Here is a 23,591-nt window from a genome sequence, read left to right on the forward strand (position 1 = left end):
CTTCGGCAAGCTGTTGGGAATAGGTGTACCCGGCAGCGCACCATAGCTCTTCTGTTACTTCTTGGATAAACCCAGCACGGAGCCAAGCACGACGTCGTTTGCGATTTCCAGTCAGGCGATACAGTGGACTTCCTGATTCCTCAAAGACTAGCTCATCTTCCGAGGACGTGCCAGTTTCAGCTGTCTCCGGACCCAGCTCAGTTCTTGGAACAGTGTGAGGAAGGCCATTTGATTCTGCTCTGTTAGGTTCTAGGATTTGTTCTGTATTTCCTCCCACATTGGGTTCTTTGGGCTCTGGGATCTCCTCGATAGCTACATGATGCTGAACCTTTGGCTTTGCAGGGATCTGGATCTGCCCATCACGCCAGTTGATGTCAGGGTTGACCTTACGTAACCAAGGGAGCCCTAAAATTACATCTTCAGATCCAATGTTTGTAACTAGGAATTCTAAGATCTGGGGTTGATTTTGGTCCACCCTGGCTAGAAGTCGAGCAGAATGAGTGATCCACCCTGCTAAATTAGCGGTTCCATCAATATTGTAGAGTTCAATGGGGCGGGGTAGGGATCGAACATAGATATGATGCTTTTTAACAAATTTTTGGTGTAGAAAGAGACCAGTGGCACCGGAATCAATCATAGCTGCACTTGTTGTACTCCGGAATCGTCCTTTAAGCTCTATGGGCACACGGAAATGGGATATATCATTGAATTCTAGTGCTCTAATAGTACAGGAGGTGATAGAGGCATATACAGACGATGGAGATCTTGAGTACGACTTGGGGAACGACGCTGCAGCAGTGGCGGGTTCCCAATTTAAAAATTCTTGTGTAATTCGGCAATTTGCCCAGTAAGAACTTGCTGGTTGGCTGCAAGTTCCTTTAGTAGCGTGGCAAGATCTGGTGTAGCAGCAATGATGGTACCCGGAGCGGCAGACTGAGTTGTATCCGGAATGCTGGTAGCACTAATGGTAGTAGCCTTCCTTCCAGGGAGTCCTAAGAACTTACGATGACACACAGCCTCTACATGGCCATTGAGGCCACAGTGTCGACAGATGTCCCGCTCATGGTGGCCATCAGCCTTGCGATGTTCCTTAGATCCACATCCATAGCATCGTCCTATCATGAAGCGACGAAAGGCATCAGGAGATCGAGTGGTGGTGGCATCAATGTCCATAGCATTTGGGTCTCGAGTAGGCACAGTGAATGGGGTCGCAACAGTGGTGGGTCTAAAGTTGGTCAGGATTCCATCATCGACCAGTTTCTTTCCTTGCTCCCACGCTCGAGTAATTTGTCGGTTGTCTACGTCGATGGCTGCTTCAATCAGTTCCTGAAGGGAGCCAGTGGGGCGGGTTGTGAATACAAGACCATCTTTTACTCGATCTGCAAGGTGATTGTAGAACCGGTCTCGCAAGTCTTTGTCTGAGTAGCCAGTGCGGTTTGCGTACTGTTGGAAGGTAGAGGCATAGGTTCCCACCGTGGTCCTATTCTGGTAGAGCCGTTTAAGGAGCTGCTTGGCATCGGCCAAGGCATCTGTGGTCTCAAAACGTGTTTTGAAAGCTGTAACAAATTCTTCCCATGTATCATATGGGAAAGGTACTCCTGAGCCAGTTATACTTGATCTATTAATTGTTTCGGAGATAGGAGTGGCCCAGATAGCTGCATCCCCTTCAAGGTATGTAATGGCGGATGTGATTTTCTTTTTACGATCCGTGGAGAGAGCAGGGATAGAGTTGGCCCACAGCTCAAAGGCAGCTAGGAAGCGCCGGGCATCTTCTCCTCGCTTTCCATTGTAGTTCTGTGGCTTTCCAACACTTTTGGTAGTACTGAGGCCACTTACTAGCTCAGAGACCACGTCTTGGAGCTTAGCCTGGTTTTTTGTAAGCTCTGTAATAGCGTCTCGAACGTCCTGTGCTGAGGACATGTCTTCTTCAGGGATTGAGTGTATTTCAATATCGGGGTCGGCTGTGGTCTCAGTGACAGCAGGAGCTAAGGGTTCCGCAGATGCTAGCGGAGGTGCAGGAGTGGAAGTAGTAGGAGTACTGATTCGTCCTACCCTGGCAGGTGGTGCTGGTCTGTGGATGGGTTGGTAACGGTCAGTCGGACTTGCGTCAAATGTGTTCTCGTATCGATTAGGGCATGGTTGTCTGGAGCAGGGTTCCCACTCTTCTTCTTCAGCGTCCCAGTAGCAAGTGGTGTTAGTTGCAGTATCAAGCGCGTGAAAGTGGTTGGAGCAATCAACGTTGACTCCGAAGGTAGACGTGGTGGGTGCCTTGTAAGATCAGCTCACCAAGCTGATGGTACAAGTAGAAGATCTCGACCTAATGTCGCGACGAGGCGGGAAGCGGGAGGCGGGATGTCTGAATATGCCTGAGAGCGACAGTGGCAGAGCGAAGAGGCACAGAAACAAGCACAAAGCACAGATGAAAGAAGTAGTGATCTCGAACAACAGTGGGATAGCGTCAGAGGCCAATCACACCAGTAATCAAAAGGGAATCTAGTTGCCCAATGACCAAGAGGTCGAGATGGGGAACTAGGGTCTGTCTACTGTCCTTTATATACTATTCTTGTCTAATGAGTAAGCGATCGTAAATAACGATGCAATATAGAACAAGAGTGAGGAATCAATATATACGAGTAATAATGAGTCGATAATGAACCATAATGAACTAATCAATGAATAAGGAGGAGTTGTATGGAAGCGTATGGAAACAAATGGAACTAATGGGATGACCGTGTGATAAAGTACAATAAACATGTGAAAAGAGATTGATGGCAACACACCGCTGATGGCGCATCAAAGGGTGCATCATGAGACTTCATGACAAAAAGGTAAGTGTGCCACGCATGCAGCTCAAAAGGAGGACATACAACGACAATGAAGTAGAAGGAACGAGAAAGAAGTTTCAATTGATGTCGACAGAAGACTGATACATGAATAGCATATAGTAGCAGTAGTACACCATAATCAGTAAGACAATTAATACTTGATAGACGATGAAACAATCACGCCAGCAATAACAAATTGCCCATGCAATCAGCCAGGAAGTCTTCCTCACTAACAAAACACTCCTGAAGTAGAGCTTTTTCAGGAAGAGTACCAATAACGAATTTTTCAAAAATGGCAGGGAGACGAGGTGAAGTCACAATGGAGAGACCACATTGAATAACCGGTGACACGCCTAAATTTTGGCTAGATGTCTATGCTGTGAATTGTGACATTTTCACGTATAGATTTGTATCAAGAGGACTGTAATTGAGACCCAGATTGACAGTCAAAGTCGATACTGAATCAGTCTAATAAGTTGAAGGGACCATATACCCATACTACCACAAGTTGGTCAGTTTACCCATCCCCGATACTACCTACGGATAGCAGTCTACCTGTTCGTCAAGCAGGATTCCACCAGACTCGGACTACATCCAAAGGATGACCATTCACGTATGACATACCAAGGGTATTCTTATTGGACCGTACACTGGCAGGAGTTTGGAAGAACTTACTCAAGTGACCATGAACCGAGGATTGACTCGAAATGACTTTCTAGAACTCAGGAATTATCAAATACTCCTTCTAGAACGAGATCATGCATTAATCTAAAAGACTGCGATTTAGTCTAATAGACCAATCAAGTTGCATGGTTGAGTAAAATGACTAGAAGAACGATTGAAAGACTGCGAGGCTCTGAAGACATATCAAATGAATGTCAAAGAGTCCTGACGTAGAAAATATTGAAGAATGCAATTAAATGAATACTATGCGTAACTCCCTTGATAGAGTATAGGCACAATGGGTGTCTGTTGAAAGAGAGAAGCAATTAGTTTAATCCAGATGAATCAGATTGATAGGATTAGAATCGAGGAGAGCTGATTTGCCTCCGGACGAGGTGACAAACGATCGAAGTAAGTGTTGAACAGCAATGACAGTTGAACACCATTCGAGTCATCCTCCAAAAACAATTAAATTAAATGAATATTGAAGTACCTACCTATGTTTGGAGGTATACTAGAATCTTGGAACCAATATGGACCCAATAAGGACATGTAGATTCAAATTAAATGGTATCTGACTGAGTGTAGAAGTTTCCTTGCGGTTCCGAACGTTTATTGTATTAAATTAATTGTACTATGCGACTCTATATTCTGTATATATAAATAGCGATCCGATGTATCTGGAATACAAGTGATTTTGGGACGACGTTGCAGTGCTAATCCGTAAAAAGGAAAGACACACTCCCGCCAGACTGAAACCTCTTCGCTAGCAGCCATTCGGGCCTGGCACTTGTGAGTATAGGAACGTTGTGTTCTGCTCCTTGTGACTGCGAGAAGTATATCCAGTTGTTGGGTATTCTTTGAACTTAGGATCAGTCGTTGGTCTTAAGGGCAAATCACGCTGTGTGGTTGTGCCAACACATAGTTCTAGCCCTCCGTAGGGGTCTGTGTGTTTCGGTTTTAATTTACTTTGATTCAAACCCCCAATTCTTGATATACCCAGATCAATACAAACTAAAGCACAAATCGTGCTGAATCTACCTTGATCAAAGGAATATATCGAATCCTTAGAACGATTCAAATTGATTGATCAAAGCTTCGTACTTAGCTCTCAAAGCTTTGCGGAACCTTTGCCAACGCTACCCCTTGCTATTAAATAAATTTGATAGCAGTGAACTCGCATATTGTGTATTAGATTGGTTGGTTGGAGTGCCCATTAGATTCCTTCCTTTCTTTTTCACACAAAAACGAGGCAAGCTCGTTATCTGGAGCCCACCGCGAGGGAAGGTTTTGAAGCTACAATTAGCTTGATAAATTAAATTGAACGTTTGTTTGGATTATATTCGATTATTTGGTAGAAGTGTGTTGATCTTTGTGATACCATTTCTGTGAACTGTCAACATTAGTTCATCAGGAAAACCGCGTACTTCGAAGAATTCAGAGAAAGCAGGAGTATTGACACCGGAAGAATATCGTAAAGCAGGAGTTGTATTTGGGAGATCTACGTTCGGCACATCAGCTCGAACATCCCTATTAAATCCTACGAACGAATCCAGTCGTCCATCCTCTTCTCAAATACCGACAGAAGAATCGCGTGGAAGTTCTGTTTCTAGAGGAACAGAATCATCAATATCTCGAGGAAGACTTACATCTTTGCCGAGGAATTTGAAGAAATCTAATCTCGATCCGAAAAGGAAGAGAAAAGAAATTAATCCGATTGATATTGAAGAAGATATAATTGAATTGATTGCTCCAGAGTCAATTTCAACATCTTCTACGTCGATTGAATCAACTAGATTGATAGATACGTTAACCCAGACTATCTCTCAAACAAGTAATATAACTGAACCAGTCAAAATGACTTCCAATAATTATGGAATGCCTGCGTTGTCAGCTGAAGCTAAGGCTGAGATTGATAAAGCCAGTGCGAAACTTCCAAGAAAGTATAAGACAGCACTATTATTTGATATAACTGATCCAAGTCAAATGATACCATGGTTCGAAGCTACTGAAAGCATATTTGAACATGGAGGAATTACATCTGACGAGGCTAAAGTGAGATTAGCTTTAGAATGGACGTCTTATAAAACGAGACAAGCATTAAGAGTCTTTGATTCGGTGAAGAAACTGAATTGGGATCAATTTAAAAAGGATCTAAAGAATATGTTTCCGCAATCTGTAGGAGACGAAAGAGGATCTAGATTATTGCTGGAACAATTGGTCCATCAATTTAATCCAATTGATGCAGGTGAACAGGAGAAGATGAGAATCTTCAGGCTCCTCTTCAATGCTGAAATGAAAAAGCTGATGGACGAACCAAAAATGATCACAAATAGTGATGCAGTAAGATTGTTCTTGGCACCTATGACTCCCGAAGTAAGGAGAGGCGTGCTAGAAACAGTTGTGAAAGATGTATCAGTTACTTCTATGTCAGATAGACGAAAGGAAGACCCTTTCAAGATTGACGAAGTAATGAATGCGGCTGAGAAGTATATGATTGGGAGTTCATTTGATAACTACTATCAAACACTTTCCATTGCTTCTTCGAGCCCACCAATTAATAACCCTAATTCATTTAGTAGGGGACACATTAATTTGCCGTTTGCTGCAGATGTTCCCAAGACAGATAGGAACTATCTTCAAGCATTGAAACCCAAAGTAGAAGACGAATTTAAGGATCTTCTGGGAATTAAATTAGAAAGTTTGATCCCAAGGGAATTGACGGAAGAACAACAGCAGATGGTTGCATTGAATAAAGACCTCATGGAGGCAAACATGAAAGAAATTAGAGCTGTGAAGTCATTACAGTCGCACTTCAAAGAAGGAGCAGACATTATGACGCAGTTAACAGCAGTAATGGCACAGATGGCCAAAGAAAATGCTAAAGGAATGATTAATTTGATACCACCGAGTGGTCCCTCGAATCAATCTAATAGATTTGAAAGAAATACGACACCGAGAAGTTCGAATGGAACTCAGTGGGCATGTTTCTTGTGCAAGTCGACAGATCATTTCATGAATGAATGTCCACACTTGCTGGAATTTACGAAAAGAGGTTGGATGATGCCTGAAGGAGGTGACTCGAAGCGTTACAAATTAAGAGACAACGCTAGAATGCCTCGAGACGATCCAAACGTACCTCGTTACAAGAAAATTGAACAAATGGCGAAAGACTTGGGATGGGATCGTGCTGAATCCTATTTTGCAAACATGGAAGATGACGAAGATGATAAAGTCATGGACCAGCAGATGAATCCTAACGTCAATCTAGCTGTTTGGATGACAAGAATAGAGGAACTATCAGATAGACTTGGGAATTTGGAAGCACACCGAGAAGATGATGTCCGTGTGTTCAACTAAGATAGTTCAAATGGAAAAAAATAAGTACTCCAATGAAGGAGCAGGATCGGTCCATGAGAACTTTAAGATCCAATGCTGTAGCTCCGGAGGAAAGTGAGAAAGCAAAACGAAATCAATTTAATGAAAATACGAAAAGATTAGTATTTGATGGGGTGCATATACCCAAGAAACCAGGTTTAATACCAGGGAAATTGGTTGAAATGACCAATGGAAATCAGAAAACAGTGAGATTTGAGGCTCCAAAGTCCATAGATCGGCCTTTGAAGAAGCCCTCAGTCACGATTGAAGATGTTAATGAATCTGATGACGAGGATGCTATTAAATTAATTCCTTTGTCAAGACCAACGAATCAAATTAATAGCGAACATAGACCATATGATTATGTTCAACCTAGGACGTATCGTCCTATTCAAATTAATACACCTACGAAGGTACCAAGAGACCAGACGAATCAAATTGATAGTCATGGATATACTCCAGCCTATAAAATTAGAAATGAAGTCTCGAGACCGGGTGTAGAAGAAGATATAGCAAAGAAGATATTCGATGCTAAAGTTGATTTGAGTACAGAAGAATTAGCAGCTTTATCACCTGCTATCAGAAAGATTATTATGCGCAAGATACGCAATAGGAGAGTCCGTCCAAGGACTAAAACGAATAACTACGTATCAACTTTATCCGAAGATGGAGAAACTGAAATTTTGGACGAACCTTCTAGGGTACAGATGATTGATACATGCATTAGAATTGAAGATCTTTGGCAGGATCAGGCGGATATGTTTGAAGTCCTGACTGAGAGTCGTAATGACATTCCTGTGGGATCTATAGTGCAGAAAGACATTGTGGAAAGTTTTCTACGAGACCTCTCCATTGATGATGAACGAAGGAACATTGCCATAGTTGCTAATCAAAGCGTGGCATATGAAGACCATAGTGATCATCCAGTGGTAGTAGCAAATCAATCAAATGGATTACGTGCTGTTACTCCTGAAATCAATAATAAAGATGAAGAGATTGAAAGTGTATTGGACCAAGGTTCACAAATTGTTGTGATAGATCGATTGATAGCTATAGGTCTAGGAATTACTTGGGATCCAGAATTCACGATCAGAATGCAAGATGCAAGTGGAAAATTAAACCAAACTCTTGGTTTAGCAAGAAATATTCCATTTAAATTTGGTGAAGTTACGGTGTACTTACAACTACACGTACAGAATAAAGCGCCATTTCAAGTGTTATTAGGGAGACCTTTTGACGTCTTGGTGGAAAGTGAAATTAAGACCTTTGGAAACGGAGATTCCGAGATAACAATCAGCGATCCGAACTCACACAAGAGGGTTACTGTAGGAACCTATCCTCGTGGCCAGAAAGGTCGAAACATTCAAATTAATACCTCACGATATAATGAACCAAAGAATGTTACACCTGATAATGAAAAATCGACAGGTGAAAATGATTCAAAGGGAAATTTTCATTCCTCGATGAGTTGAGTAGCGACCAAGGAGAGGATGAATACGCTATAAGCTTCCACTTTGATGAAAAGCAAAACATCATATTAGATGGATACAAACGATGTGAACAAGAAACGTTCTCTAAGAAAGAGCTTTCTGAGGCATATGTTCTTGCATCTAGGGAACATTTGAAGTCTCAAGATGATCAAGCTGAAGAAATAATTGATTGTTACCTTAATCAAAAGACGATTGGGGATAAACAAGTATTCTGTGTATGGAGAGATGGTGTTTTAGGCGAATTTGACGATCAATTGAATAATGACCAATTCAATTTAAATCCTATAAAGTCGTTCTTCCTCCAGAATGGAAGGATCAAGCCTAAACCCGTACGAAAGAAAGTTCAGAAGAGGCGATTTGTTGAACCTATACTACAAAAATTTAGTTTGGGGGAGAATTGCGATAAATCTGAATCCACAGAGACCACACAGAATCAATGTAATAATGAAAATACCTCTGAAACGATCAGAGATGATAATTGGAATAAACCTAAAAACTCTCAAAGAACTAGGAAGAGAATGGTTCGATATGAAGTACTCAAAAGAGGGACTGAATCATTCCAAAGATCTCAACCGAGTTTTGAGAAAGTAAGATATGAGTCGAGGCAACGAAAGAAAGGAAAGGCCCAGGACTTGAAGGACAAGAAGGAGAATGTTCAGCCAGGCTTAGTGAATGAACCTCCAACAAATAAACTTGAAGAACGTATTAAATTGAATCAGCAGGATAGATCTCCTATCAATTTAATAGATGAAACGAATAAACAAGTGGTTAATGAAGCCATAGGAGTCGAGAAACCAATCAACTTGAATACAGAAGAGGTGTTTACGAAGTATAAACCAGTTGACAAGAAGGTTAACCCTATAAAGGCAACATTACCGAATGAATTTAGAATTGAAAGACACATTCATGGTGATCCGTTATTGGAACTACCTGAATTGTCGAAACATCCTAAACCGTTTGTTCCTACGGGAAGATATACGGAAGAAAGGAAAGAGATAATAGACAAGAATCATCCGGAAGGATTTTTGTGGGAACAAGAGAGAGATCTTATGCACGAAATAATGTGTAAACAGGAAGCAGGTTTTGCTTGGGAACCAAGTGAAGCTGGGACCTTTAAAAATGAATTCTTTCCACCTGTGAAAGTACCTGTAATTCCACATGAACCGTGGGTTGAAAGGAATATACCAATTCCGCCAGGTATCTTCGAGGATGTGTGCAAAATAATTAAAAGTAAAATTGACTCAGGAATATACGAACCATCGAATGCTAGTTATCGTTCGAAATGGTTCTGTGTCATTAAGAAAGATGGTAAGAGTCTACGATTAGTACATAGTTTGGAACCTTTGAATAAGGTTACCATCCAACACTCAGGTGTACCTCCTGCAACTGCAGATCTAGCAAGATCCTTCAGTGGAAGATCTTGTGGAGGAACCTTAGATTTATATGTTGGATATGATGAACGTGAATTAGATCAATTGTCTAGAGACATGACGACGTTTCAAACGCCGTATGGACTAAAACTACCTATGGGGTGGACGAATTCTGTACCTATATTTCACGATGATGTGACATATATTCTACGAGATGAAATACCACACGTAACAATTCCTTACATTGATGATGTACCTGTAAAAGGACCATCAACTCGATATGAATTACCAGAAGGAGGTTACGAAACTATTCCAGAGAATCCTGGAATTAGACGATTTGTTTGGGAACATTTCCAAAACATGAATAGAGTAATACAACGAATGAAATATGCAGGAGGAACCTTCAGTGGAACCAAAGCATTTCTTTGTTGTGAGGAAACAATTGTCGTAGGACATAGATGTACCTATGAAGGCAGTATGCCAGAAGAACATATTGCTCAAGTAGTCCTAGAATGGCCTTCATGTCGTGATAAGACTGAGGTTCGAGCATTCTTAGGAACTGCAAGTCAATTGAGAATGTTCATTGCGAACTTTGCTAAGAAAGCAGCTCCTTTGACTAAGTTGACGAGTAATGTTCCATTTGAATGGAATGAAAAATGTGACAAAGCAATGGACGAATTAAAGGATGGAATCCGAGAAAGTCCAGCTTTGAGACCAATTAATTTTGATTGGGATGTTTACTTAGCGGTGGATACCTCTTACAAAGCTGTGGGATGGTATATCTATCAAATTGATCCGTCTGAGAAGAAGAAGTTCTTCAATTACTTTGGATCAATGACTTTGAATGAATGCAAAGCACGATTCTCGCAATCTAAGAGAGAATTGTATGGCTTAAAATTAGCATTGGAAGCTAGTTATTATCATGTCTATGGATGTAGACGTTTAACAGTTGAAACCGATGCAAGTTATATTAAAGGCATGTTAGACAATCCTAGTTGTGGTCCTAATGCAACTATAAACCGTTGGATTGAGCATGTACGAAACTATCACTTTACATTAATCCATGTAAAAGGTGCAACCCATGGTCCTGATGGATTATCACGGATCACACCTGGTGGATGGCAAACAAAGCGTCCAGAAGTAAATCCAGAAGATTACGTTGAGGAGGATGGTGGGGAACCAATCAATTTTATTATGGGAGATGGGGAAACGGAAGAGCCGTATCAATTTGATGACTTCAAAGATCAAATTGACCCTAGAAGTGGTTACTTATACGAAACAGCTCAAGAAGCTGATGATATTGAATTAGATGTACAAGAAGCTCTAGATGAAGAGCGCAGCTACGAGATTCGTAGGAACCACATGTTAGAATCCAAAAACGCAACATGTGAAGTCTTCAGTAGGAATTTGTTCCCTACTTTTGACGAAGAATTTGTACAAAACAATCCGTACCCAGAAGCACATAGATCTTCTGAGGGTAATAGATTAGACGAATTAATTCCTTTGATTGGGGAGTACTTGTCGAACCCATCAGATGAATCCCTAGAGGAAATGTCAAAAGATGAACAGATTAAATTTATTAGATTGATTAAGAAATTTCAAGTGAACGACCAAGGAAGGTTGTACCATAGGAATACTGATCAACCTGATCAACCACAATTAGTGGTGGAAAAAGAAAAGCATATGCACATGTTGAATAGTGCACATGATTGTTTAGGACACAAAGGAGTCTTTGCAACGAATGATTTCTTGCAGAAACGATTCTGGTGGCCTGACATATATAAAGATGTGGAATGGTATGTGAGATCATGTAAGGAGTGTCAAAATAGACAGATGAAGCTGTTGAAAGCACCTCCTACTTTGATGCATACACCTTCATTGTTTCAGAAGGTACATGTCGATACAATGATAATGTCCATTCCATCTAATGGATGTAAATACATCATCCATGGAAGGGATTCACTGTCTTCGTGGTCTGAGGCCCGAGCAGTAAAACATGAAAATGCTAGAACTTTAGGAGAATGGTTCTTTGACGATATAATTTGTCGTTGGGGATGTCCTGAAGAAGTGGTGACCGATAATGCAGGTCAAATGAAAAACATGCTAGCTTGGTTAGAAGAGAAGTATGGAATTAAAGGAATAAGAATTTCCGCCTACAACTCTCAAGCTAACGGAAAGATTGAAAGAGCGCATTTGGACATACGCCAGGCTTTAATTAAAGCAACTGGTGGAGATGTATCTAAATGGTTCTACTTTTTGAAAATGATACTATGGGCGGATAGAGTAACACCGAGACGTGGTCTAGGTTGTTCTCCATATTTCCTGGTAACAGGAGCTGAACCGTTGCTTCCCTTTGATATTGTGGAATCAACTTGGTTGGTGAATCCACCTAATAGAATTTTAACTAGAGATGAATTAATTGGATATCGTGCTCAAGCTCTGTTGAAACATAACTCATTCATTGAGAAAGTACGACGTAGAGTAGATGCAAATAAAGTTGCAGAGCTACGAAGATTCGAACGAAAATATAGACATACAATTAAAGATTGGGATTTCAAACCAGGTCAATTAGTACAGGTTAGAAATTCTGGAATTGAGAAGAGTTTGGATAGAAAAATGTATCCAAGATATAGAGGACCTATGGTCGTAATCAGACGGACTAAGGGTGGCTCTTATATCATTGCTGAAATGGATGGAACAGTACTCAAAGAGAAGGTCGGAGCCTTCAGAGTATTGCCGCATTTCACGCGATATGAATCAATTGAATTGCCAAACAATATTCATGAACTTATCGACTTAACTGCCGAACAATTAGATTTAATGGTAGAAGACGAAGATGAATATTGGATGACACCAGAAAATGATTACATATTCGATGCCATACCGCATCTGAGACTGTCAGATACCGACTCTGACGAAGAACTCAGTGAGGGAGAGGATCAATAATTAGATTGAAACTCTGGTGATATACTGTTACAAACGAACATCATAAAATGAATGGCGATGGTAAGATGATGCATCTACTGTACAGCTGTGATGGCGTAAAGACAGTAGGCATGAAACGAATGAATACGAGTAGAGGAAGCCATGTAAAGACAGTGGGTCAACACAAACAACTGTTTTTATAATATTTATGGATTTTAAACGAATGCATCTAAATGATGATGTATCAGTTTAAAAGGAAATCAATTAGATGGATTACAGACCTAGGCAGAGACGTGTCCTTTGTCTTCCATCATAGGAGTAACACCACGAGTGAATGGAGTAGTGGCTCGTTCGACGGTCTTAGGGACTGGAACAGCAATCTCTGTAGGAGTGACGATGGTGTCCTCAGAACCAGTGGTGGGAATACTCTGAGCAGTAGCGAAACTTGCATCAGAAGCAGAAGAGTCTGAACCAGAATCTTGGCGACTTTTCAAGATGCTGCAGGCTTCGTCCGCAATTACCTTGGCAATACATGCACGAGTTGCATAAGTCTTGACCAAGTTTGCGTTAAATTCGAATTCAGCTGCCTGAAAGTTGAGTGTAGCAGCAATGAATTTGGTGCTTTGCGACTCAAGAGGAGCTGGCGGAGTATCGAGATTGGTAGATACGACTTGAGCAAGAGCATGATTGATATGTTTGCTATGGGTCACTAAAAACATGAAATAAGAATCCATTTGAAATGGATATGAATTAAATTAAATCACCTTTATCTTCAGCGAGGCACGACATACAGTTAGAAGAAACATGACTGTCAGCGTGGCAATGAACCTTGCTGAGACGAGGAGAAACATCGTTCACAGCAGACTTTTCATCCTTATTGGAACCTTTGTTGGACCCAGTGGTGGGATAGGGAGTGCTGCGACGATTCTACGACATAGAATGAGTCGTGGTTACAGAACATGATAACATTTTAACTCACCTTGATAAAAGAGAGAGTAGGCTTCTGTTTGAAACTGCGTTCAGTTCCAGACACCAACTCGTCCTCGGAGGCTGAGTTCATCTGAAAGAAATTGATAAATCAAATTAATTGAGATTAGATCTGAAGATTTACCTCGACATCAGAGTTGAAATGAACAGATCTAAGTTCCCGTTTGATGTCACGAGAGGAAGCAAATCTTGTTGTTTTCTTCTTAGACTTCTTCACAAAACGAGAATTATCGGAACGAGTAGACGCCTCGTGATCCAAATGAACAGAACGAGCACAATCGAGGAGGCGATTCCTGACGAAAGTGTTCTGAAAAGACTATTAATGTAAATAGTCACGAATGAAATTGATACATACACGAGCATCATTGGCAAAAGCCATGAACTTAAGATGTTGCTCGAAGTGAGAATCACTGACGATGTCAGGAAATAGTTTGTGCCCGAGACACAACGTATCGATAATGCTCTGACGAGCAGTCAAGTTAGAAATTTGTCTAACATGACTACGAAGTGTAACAGGCTTTTCCTGGTAATAAACAATTTAAATTAATACGTATCAATTAAATTGAATGAAGAATACATACCAAGAGATCATGAAGATACTCGGTAGACTGATGAAGGACAGAGATTGTTGCCTTGTCGGGATTGTTCGTCTTCTTGCCTTTGTACGAAGCAAGTAGCTGCTGCAAAGTACCCAAGTGGGGCTCAGCAACTCGAGCAATGTCAAGATCCTTCTTGTGATGGATAGGCATGCTAGGATGAACGATAATAGATGTTGATGGAACTTTATATGGAATGAGAGCTCGAGTAAGTTCGACTAATGCAAGTCGACTTGGAACGAATGGCATATTGAAAGTCAATTGGCCTGAGCTTTTATACCAAAACAGTGAAATCAAGCTCCTGACCAAATTAGGACAACTGAGGACAGTTGGATTCTTTAGTTTGGGGGAGGAGGATATCGATTTGATTGAAAATTTACAAAATTTCAATTAGACTAATAGTTTGGCAATTAGATTGAATGGTATTGCGAATGCAGTGACCCAGAATTGATCAAAGCGATCATACAGAAGGTCAAAATAAGCGGAATAAGTAAAGAAACTGCACTCAGAACCTGAAAGTGGAGTTGAGAATACCTCCCGACGTTGTTATGATCAATGGCAAACGGAGATCGACTTGAGCACTCAGGACAATGAAGACCGTAAAGTCTTGCGGTCCTGATCTCGCATGAAAGTTCATGCCAGGATCCGGAATGGAGTCTTACTTTGAACCCCTATTCAGAGGTGGAACTCAGAGTCAGCTCAATAATTCGCAAGCACTCAATCAAATTAAAACAAGAATCGAGTTAAAAAGGATATTGAGTGAACCATGGTTATAGGAATTCATTCAAATTAAATGAGACTTAAGTTCACTCATTCAAATTAATATAAACATGAGCATGAGAGCTCGTAAATTGATATATACAGGATAGCATAAGCTATCCACAACAAAATAATAGGTAAACTACCTACAAGAAATACAAGAAATACAAGAAAATACAAAAGATATTAGATTAATAAATCTAATTAAAGTGAAATGGTCTCAAGCGACCTGTGGTCCTGAAAAGGTCCATAATGAGATTTTTTGGGTTAAGAAACCCAGACGATACGACCGCGAGTGGTCAGCTAAAATGAGATATTTGGGTTTAAAAACCCGTCCATCCGTGTATGACAAAATATAAAATGAAACAAAACAAAAAAAAGAAAACGACGCCCCGACGCCAAAGGAACCAGCTACGTTTCAAGAGTCTGCGCTGGCTCTGCCCCCTTTTCAGGAGACAGAGCTGGCTCGGCCAGACTCTCGATTGCAGGAAGATCCAATTCCATTGGAATGGATCCCCCTACTTGGCTACTGGTACCCTCGTCCGCAGACCCCCTCTCGACTTCCTTGAGGCCTTCCAAAGCCTCGGTAGCAGAATCCGGAGGTGGGGAAGCCTCGACCAGGTGTCCGTGTTCGCCGATGTGCGCAGTTGACTCTCCGGAATGGATGCTGCAAAGCAGCTCGATCCATTCACCGGGGGTACGATTGTCGAAATCCAGCCCACTCAAGTTGAATGGACTGGGCCAACGGAATAAAGTGGCCAAGAGGGTCCACTCATTCAAATTGATTGCCCGACGATTGGGCTCGGCAGCCTTGAGTGCCTCCAACACAACGACGGGGTCCTCTCCTGCATTCTGCAAGTCCAAGATGGACCGCAAGAAGAGTTCCCGCGTAGTGTCAAAAAGGGACCCAATCTGCTTTAATTGGTCGTTCAGGTCGGTGGCTCGTCGTAATGAGTTTGCTAGATCTAAATAGAATCAAACGAATTAAATTAAATGAATAAAATCAAATAGAATACAGCAAACTTACTATGCGTACTGCTAGTCGAAGCCTTATGGAGCGCATTGAGCGCGTCCATAGCCAGCTCCACATCCAAGGACCCCAAGCACTTCAAACTCCGTGAGGAGCAAGCTTGACATTTGTACCCGGGTAGTGGAGCCGAATTTGCTTCCAAATCCCCTCGAGCAAGCGCCGAAACGCAAGCTTGACTGGGAATGGAAGGCTACATAAATAAAGCCATATTAGCAACTAAATTAAAATAAGAAATTGGAAAACAACTTACGTCGCGAATTACCCGGTTAACTTGCATCAAGTCCTGCATCGTGAAACGAGCGTTTTGAGTCTCCAAAATGGAGCCCAGCTCGACGAAGTCAGGATTGATTGTAAGGAGAGGGTTTTCTCGAGTTAAGGCAGCGCTATTCTATTAAATTAATAGAGTTAGCATTTGGAATGAATTAAATTGAATAACAACGACTTACCCTGGCATGAGCAAATTTGGGAAAGGGTGTGAAGGCACCAGTCGACTGCTCTGGAAGTCGTAAGCGTCCTTGAGCATCCGCCAAGAGTACCGGTTGAAAGGTACTCTCTGAGGAACGCTCAGGAGCGGACTTTGTGACAGCCTTGGATACTCGTTTGGGAACGGTTACCCGTTTAATTGAACGACGAGGCAGTGAAGCTACAATCCAATTAAATTAATAAAATAAAACGAAAAATGAAGAATAAAAACTTACCAGATATGGAAGATGTCGTTTTAAGGCGTTTTGGAGGGGGCGCAGAGTCCTCCTCCTCATCCTCATCTTCGGATTCAACTTCACTGGAAGCCGAATCCTCCTCAGTAACAATGGTTTGCCGCGCTTTTCCTTTAGAAGCGGCCGGAGCAATTTTCCTCGAATGAGGGGGAAGTCGAACTCTCTTGTAGACCAAAGCAGAAGTAGGAGGGTCGGAGGCTTTAGAATCTTCAACTACCTTGACGGTAGTTTTGGATTTAGGCTCCTTCCTGCTCACGGGAACCTTGGTAGGCGAAGAAGCTCGAGGAGCGGCGTCTACTAAAGGGAAGCCGCTCAAAAGCTCGTTATCCGAGTCTCTTGAACGAGTGGAACGCGGAGAGACAACTGAATCAAAAACAAAAGAATGGATAAATAAAAACAAAAATCTACGAATTAAGATTATAACTCACAGAACGAAGAAGCATCGGCCTTGAGGTTCTCTAACTCCCGATTCCTTCTGATTAAGCGAGGGGGAGCTACAGGTGCCTTAGAAACGGAGGTCGAAGACTTGATCTCCAAAGGAGGTGCAAGAGGATTAAGCTTAGAAGCGCCCGCCAAAGACCCTTTACCGCGTAACGAGGCAAAGGCATCTAGATCTTTAGAAGGAACTGAACGCATCATTGCGCTTCCCTCACGAAAGCGTAGACAAAATGGAATCGGAATGGCGGGGAATCGTTCGAATTTGTGAACACCCTGTAAATTAAATTAAATGAGATTAAAAGAGGATTCAATAGAAACGAACACTTACTGCAGTTGAAGAGCGATGTTCAAGGGGAATGCCCCATTGCTGCGTCAAATCGTCGCGAAGAAAAGCGGGTAGGATGAGAGAAAGGGATTCTGCCAACGATAGAACTTGTTCCGCGAATAAAGGGCAATTAGCCCGACCGATCCAGAAGTCCCGAATATAAACCTAGTGAAAACTATTAATATAAACGATGTAGGAAGGGTTTTCAGTTACGCACCAAAAATGGTGCAGCCTCCTCGGAAACATCATAAACTTCCGGTGACTCTGGAGAAGGACAATCGTCCATCAAGGCTTGTAATGTTCTAACTGCCATTTGAGCAGAACAAAACAGGTCCAAGCCTGATGCTACTGACAAAGGACGCAAAGTCTTGGGAGGAAAGCAGTATGGAAGTAAAGGGCGAGGATATGAGAATGCCGGAAAGGAACCAGATCCATCATAATCCGGGGAATGTTGAGAATCAAGTAAAGGAGGAGAATAATCTCCTGCCTGAAGGCGTTGGAAAACTGCGCTTTCGAAAAACAAAGGAAGTGTTGATTTAGATTGAATACCCGCAAGTATCACCTGGGCCTCCATTAGAGAGCTTGGGAGAAGAGTGACTGCGGCTGAAGATCGAGTTTGACTCGAGGATGAAGCCATTTTGAATTGATATGAAGGAGATGAAAGAAAGGAATAAAGAGGGAAAACGGACTTCAACGAAAAATTTTATTGAACCCCGTGCCCCGAACCAAATAAAGGTACACACTGAATCAGTGTGTACGTCAGAGCAGTTCTCCGTGAAATGGAAGCTCGTTCTGTGACGAGATGATAAAAAGATTGTGAATTAAAAATTCGAAATGTGATAGGAATACCGAAAAAGTATTCAATCCAAATTGAGCGCTAAACTGTTACGATTCGTAGCAGGCGTGTGAATAAATTGATAAGATGAGCGCTAGAAACCCATTTGAGGGCATCCAAATTGATTGGAGAGCATGGAGAAGTAGAGATCCAAACCCAGTGAATTACATTAAGAGGAGATATAGTCTTGTCGAATCAATCTAATAACAGATTGGGTATCCTTTCCCTATACAAAACTACGAATGACCGAGGACGGTCAAATTCTTTAGTTTGGGGGGGATGACACGCCTAAATTTTGGCTAGATGTCTATGCTGTGAATTGTGACATTTTCACGTATAGATTTGTATCAAGAGGACTGTAATTGAGACCCAGATTGACAGTCAAAGTCGATACTGAATCAGTCTAATAAGTTGAAGGGACCATATACCCATACTACCACAAGTTGGTCAGTTTACCCATCCCTGATACTACCTACGGATAGCAGTCTACCTGTTCGTCAAGCAGGATTATACCAGACTCGGACTACATCCAAAGGATGACCATTCACGTATGACATACCAAGGGTATTCTTATTGGACCGTACACTGGCAGGAGTTTGGAAGAACTTACTCAAGTGACCATGAACCGAGGATTGACTCGAAATGACTTTCTAGAACTCAGGAATTATCAAATACTCCTTCTAGAACGAGATCATGCATTAATCTAAAAGACTGCGATTTAGTCTAATAGACCAATCAAGTTGCATGGTTGAGTAAAATGACTAGAAGAACGATTGAAAGACTGCGAGGCTCTGAAGACATATCAAATGAATGTCAAAGAGTCCTGACGTAGAAAATATTGAAGAATGCAATTAAATGAATACTATGCGTAACTCCCTTGATAGAGTATAGGCACAATGGGTGTCTGTTGAAAGAGAGAAGCAATTAGTTTAATCCAGATGAATCAGATTGATAGGATTAGAATCGAGGAGAGCTGATTTGCCTCCGGACGAGGTGACAAACGATCGAAGTAAGTGTTGAACAGCAATGACAGTTGAACACCATTCGAGTCATCCTCCAAAAACAATTAAATTAAATGAATATTGAAGTACCTACCTATGTTTGGAGGTATACTAGAATCTTGGAACCAATATGGACCCAATAAGGACATGTAGATTCAAATTAAATGGTATCTGACTGAGTGTAGAAGTTTCCTTGCGGTTCCGAACGTTTATTGTATTAAATTAATTGTACTATGCGACTCTATATTCTGTATATATAAATAGCGATCCGATGTATCTGGAATACAAGTGATTTTGGGACGACGTTGCAGTGCTAATCCGTAAAAAGGAAAGACACACTCCCGCCAGACTGAAACCTCTTCGCTAGCAGCCATTCGGGCCTGGCACTTGTGAGTATAGGAACGTTGTGTTCTGCTCCTTGTGACTGCGAGAAGTATATCCAGTTGTTGGGTATTCTTTGAACTTAGGATCAGTCGTTGGTCTTAAGGGCAAATCACGCTGTGTGGTTGTGCCAACACATAGTTCTAGCCCTCCGTAGGGGTCTGTGTGTTTCGGTTTTAATTTACTTTGATTCAAACCCCCAATTCTTGATATACCCAGATCAATACAAACTAAAGCACAAATCGTGCTGAATCTACCTTGATCAAAGGAATATATCGAATCCTTAGAACGATTCAAATTGATTGATCAAAGCTTTGTACTTAGCTCTCAAAGCTTTGCGGAACCTTTGCCAACACTACCCCTTGCTATTAAATAAATTTGATAGCAGTGAACTCGCATATTGTGTATTAGATTGGTTGGTTGGAGTGCCCATTAGATTCCTTCCTTTCTCTTTCACACAAAAACGAGGCAAGCTCGTTACCGGGCCACCCTCCTCTGAAGGAGGGACATCCTGAATACTTGTGCCATGATAGTGTTCAGGTTGCCAAAAAACAGCAGTGTTAGATGCAGAGCGAATGCGGATACCATGGTCACAATTGTAAAAATGACCTCCCAGTTCTTTGTTGATGGATGCGTGGAAAGTAGTCCAAGCAATGGACCATTTGTGGGGTTGAGATTCATCGTGAACAGCTCTATAAAGAGGCAGTTGTGAGCAAGACTCAGAAAACAGGGATAGCGGAAATAGTTACCAAGCGTAATTGTGGGCAAAAACACCAGAAGGAGGAGCCATGCGAGCATTGCGGAACATGATAGGAACGGTGTACATGTTTTCGGGACCACCAGCATGGACATTCGCATCCATACCATAGATGTTAGTGGTGGATAGAAAGTTTTCGATATCGGAGAGAACCTCCTCGGGACCCAAGGCACAGATCATGTTCCAGAAAAGGGCGAACACAGAGGCAGCCTCATAACAAAGGGAATGCTTCTCATCCTCAGATTTGGAAGACAAGAAGTTACGAACAAAATCAAAAGCAGGTTTGGATCTGGAACCTGCAGACCAGCCACATATGACGATGCACCCAGCATCCTCCTTCTAGAGCAAAAAGTATGAGGCAGAGTGAAAGATAGACCAAGCTATAGAATATACCCTGACATTGTGCTGGCAAGCCACATTGCGGAGGACAATGTCATTAACCCAGTTCACAATTTCGACAAGGGAACAGAAATCGCAGATAGCCATCATAACAGGGGTACCATCCTCTTTATCAACAAACCGAGCACTTTCGTTTGGGTCCAAATCATGCTGAAGAAGGGATGATGCAACGCGCATCATGGGTTTCCGACCAATGCGGACATCAGATTGCTTGGCACTTCGGAGATGATCATACCAGACAGCCCATATAGGTTCATGGTCAACCATCTTGGCGCGATTTCGGTGGTTGCGGAATACAGCAGCTTCGATAAGAGCAGCGTGAGTAAGAGGATAGTCACACTTGAACCTATGGAACCAAGATTTGAAATTAGAGAGAGAGGTGCAGGTGCGCAGGTTGGGGAATGAGTGGGTGAGGAACTGAACAACGTGTGAAGAAGACGGAGTTTTGAGGTCAAGGTCAGGGTCCATAAGCTCAGAGCGCCATGCCGAATTGCACTCAAAATGAGTAGCCAGAACTTTGAAATGGTGAAGGTGAGACATAGAAGAAAAGAAAGAAAGAATGCACCAAATAAACCAAAAATGGACCCACCGGATGGTTTGCATCAGATCACCAAGAATATAAGTCCCCGATGGAGGGCAGATAACAGATATTGCACAGGAGATGGCCATACGGGGCGAAACCGGCAGGTACAATGTGGCTAGGCCAGGGTTCGCAAATAAAAGGGGAGAGCAAACAGGCTACTAACACTGACTGCCCGCTTGTAAGTAGCCTCACAACTTACCTCGTATTGAGGGTGGTGAATGAGGAGAGTGCCCAGGATTTGGGAAGTGCGCACCTCTCACGCAAATGCATCCCACCTCAGAACTTACCTCGTATTGAGGGTGACAGATGAGGAGGAAAGTGCTCAAGAGGGGCGGCAATTCCCAGCCCAACATGGGCACCAGTGGATGCAGCAAGCCAGGTGGCAAAATAAACACCATGCAAACACAAGGAAAGTAGTGGCCAGGAGTGCAAAAGTTATTGAATTCCGCAGAGTAAATAGATGCAGTATGTAGCAGGGTAAACATGGGGTAGATACAGAGATAAGTAAAGCACCAGCGCTTGGAAACAAAAAGTGGGCCGACCATGCGAGAACAGTATGAAGGATGCAGGTGATGGGATAGCAAAATATGCTGAAAATGGTGTTTATGGTGGTAGAAGATAACACAGAGGTTGTGTACCGCAGGCAGCAAAGGAGAATGCGGACGAAGTTGGAAAAGATATTGGCGATGAGAGATAGGCTGGTGAGCGGTCAAGTACTTTGTTGTGGTGCCAAAGACCGAGCAATATACCTGTCGTTCCCATCTTCAGCTGCAGCCCCAGCGCGCATGGACAAGAAGAGGAACGCACCTCTCTCCCCTTCGAACCCCGTCCCAAAATCAGACTGTTCTCTCCAACCCACCTCCCCCTTGGTCAGCTCCATTCCCATCCTCGAATACCCCAGAAGATGGCCATCCTGATTTGGTCGTTGTTTACAAGACTTTTGTTGACGAGCTGTGCCAAAGGCTTTTGCAGAAGAATGCCAGAGAAGTAGGACGAGAGGGGGATGTAATGCAACCAAGAATTCACGGCAAGATGTAGGGCGCAGACAATGTTGGAGGTGGGGGCGCCGTAGGTAATGCAGAGTGACAAAAAGGTGATGAGTGGTGCAAAGCGTGACAGTCCAAGTATGGGGGAAAAAAATCACTGAAAGAGGAAGGTCAAAAATATAGAAGGAAGGTGAGGTAATGAATTCCCACATTGGAACCCACCATAAGATGAATCCTTCATTACATTTCGGACTCGTAACAGGTGTCACCAGGTGTCACACTCAAGAAAACCTCAGGTGGCAGAGCAATAAAGGAAGTAAGCAAAGTTCTGGGCTAAACCAGGTAGAATAGACAAGATCAAAGCTAAGGAAATACAGCAAGTAACTACAGCTTATATACAAGTAAATAACCCTCCGCCCTAGTAATGTCCGACACTCTGGGTTAGTGGTAAGCATGAGTAAAACATGTGTGAAACAGATAAAACCTAAGTAAAGCAATGATCAACATGCTGCATGTGTGTTGTAAGACTGCTATATTTAATTGCCAAACCTTTAGGTAAGGCTTCTTACTAAAAATTTTCCGTTCATCTTGTAGGGGGGAAGTTGAGCTTGGCCATCTCCTACGGTCATGTGCTAGTAACAATTACATCATTATTACTTTGTGTTGGTGGCAAGATTAACATCATTCAAGGTATTGCTGCTGAATCTGCATCTGTATGGAGAATTCAAGTGATAGAGGCCCAGTTTTGTAAACAAAAAAATTGTGACTAAACTGAGTTTGTCAAATGGTGTTTTAGGCACATTGGTTCCCATAACCTATAAAATACTTATGAAATACTCATGAAAATAAATATTATGCAGTGTCAGACACAAGGGCAAAGATCCAGTCCATTGAAATTGTGTCATCTTGCAACCAATCACTCAAAGCTTTGAATTTTGTTTGCCAAACTCTGGAAACTTTTATTCAGCAATTCAAAAGCCATCTCCTGTCTTTGCCCTTACTTCACATGATGCCTAAGGCCATTCAATGAATGTAGCTTGCATAAACTTTAACAGTTTCAACATAAGGTCCAATAAGAATACCCTTGGTATGTCATACGTGAATGGTCATCCTTCGGATGTAGTCCGAGTCTGGTATAATCCTGCTT

The 23,591-nt window shown here is 42.1% G+C and overlaps 1 protein-coding gene across 1 annotated transcript; it reads right to left on the reverse strand.

Moving 5' to 3' along the window:
• Window positions 1-20,464: 20,464 nt before the first annotated feature.
• Window positions 20,465-21,415, reverse strand: C8R40DRAFT_1175728 (uncharacterized protein; the record flags this gene model as incomplete). Its single annotated transcript, XM_046232376.1, has 2 exons — window positions 20,465-20,815; window positions 20,870-21,415. The coding sequence occupies 2 exons, from the start codon at window positions 21,413-21,415 to the stop codon at window positions 20,465-20,467; spliced, it is 897 nt and encodes a 298-aa protein (XP_046081350.1).
• Between the last annotated feature and the right edge of the window lie 2,176 nt (window positions 21,416-23,591).

The sequence above is a fragment of the Lentinula edodes genome (genome assembly GCF_021015755.1).
Source record: "Lentinula edodes strain Le(Bin) 0899 ss11 chromosome Unknown C8R40scaffold_46, whole genome shotgun sequence".
Classification (NCBI taxonomy): domain Eukaryota; kingdom Fungi; phylum Basidiomycota; class Agaricomycetes; order Agaricales; family Omphalotaceae; genus Lentinula; species Lentinula edodes.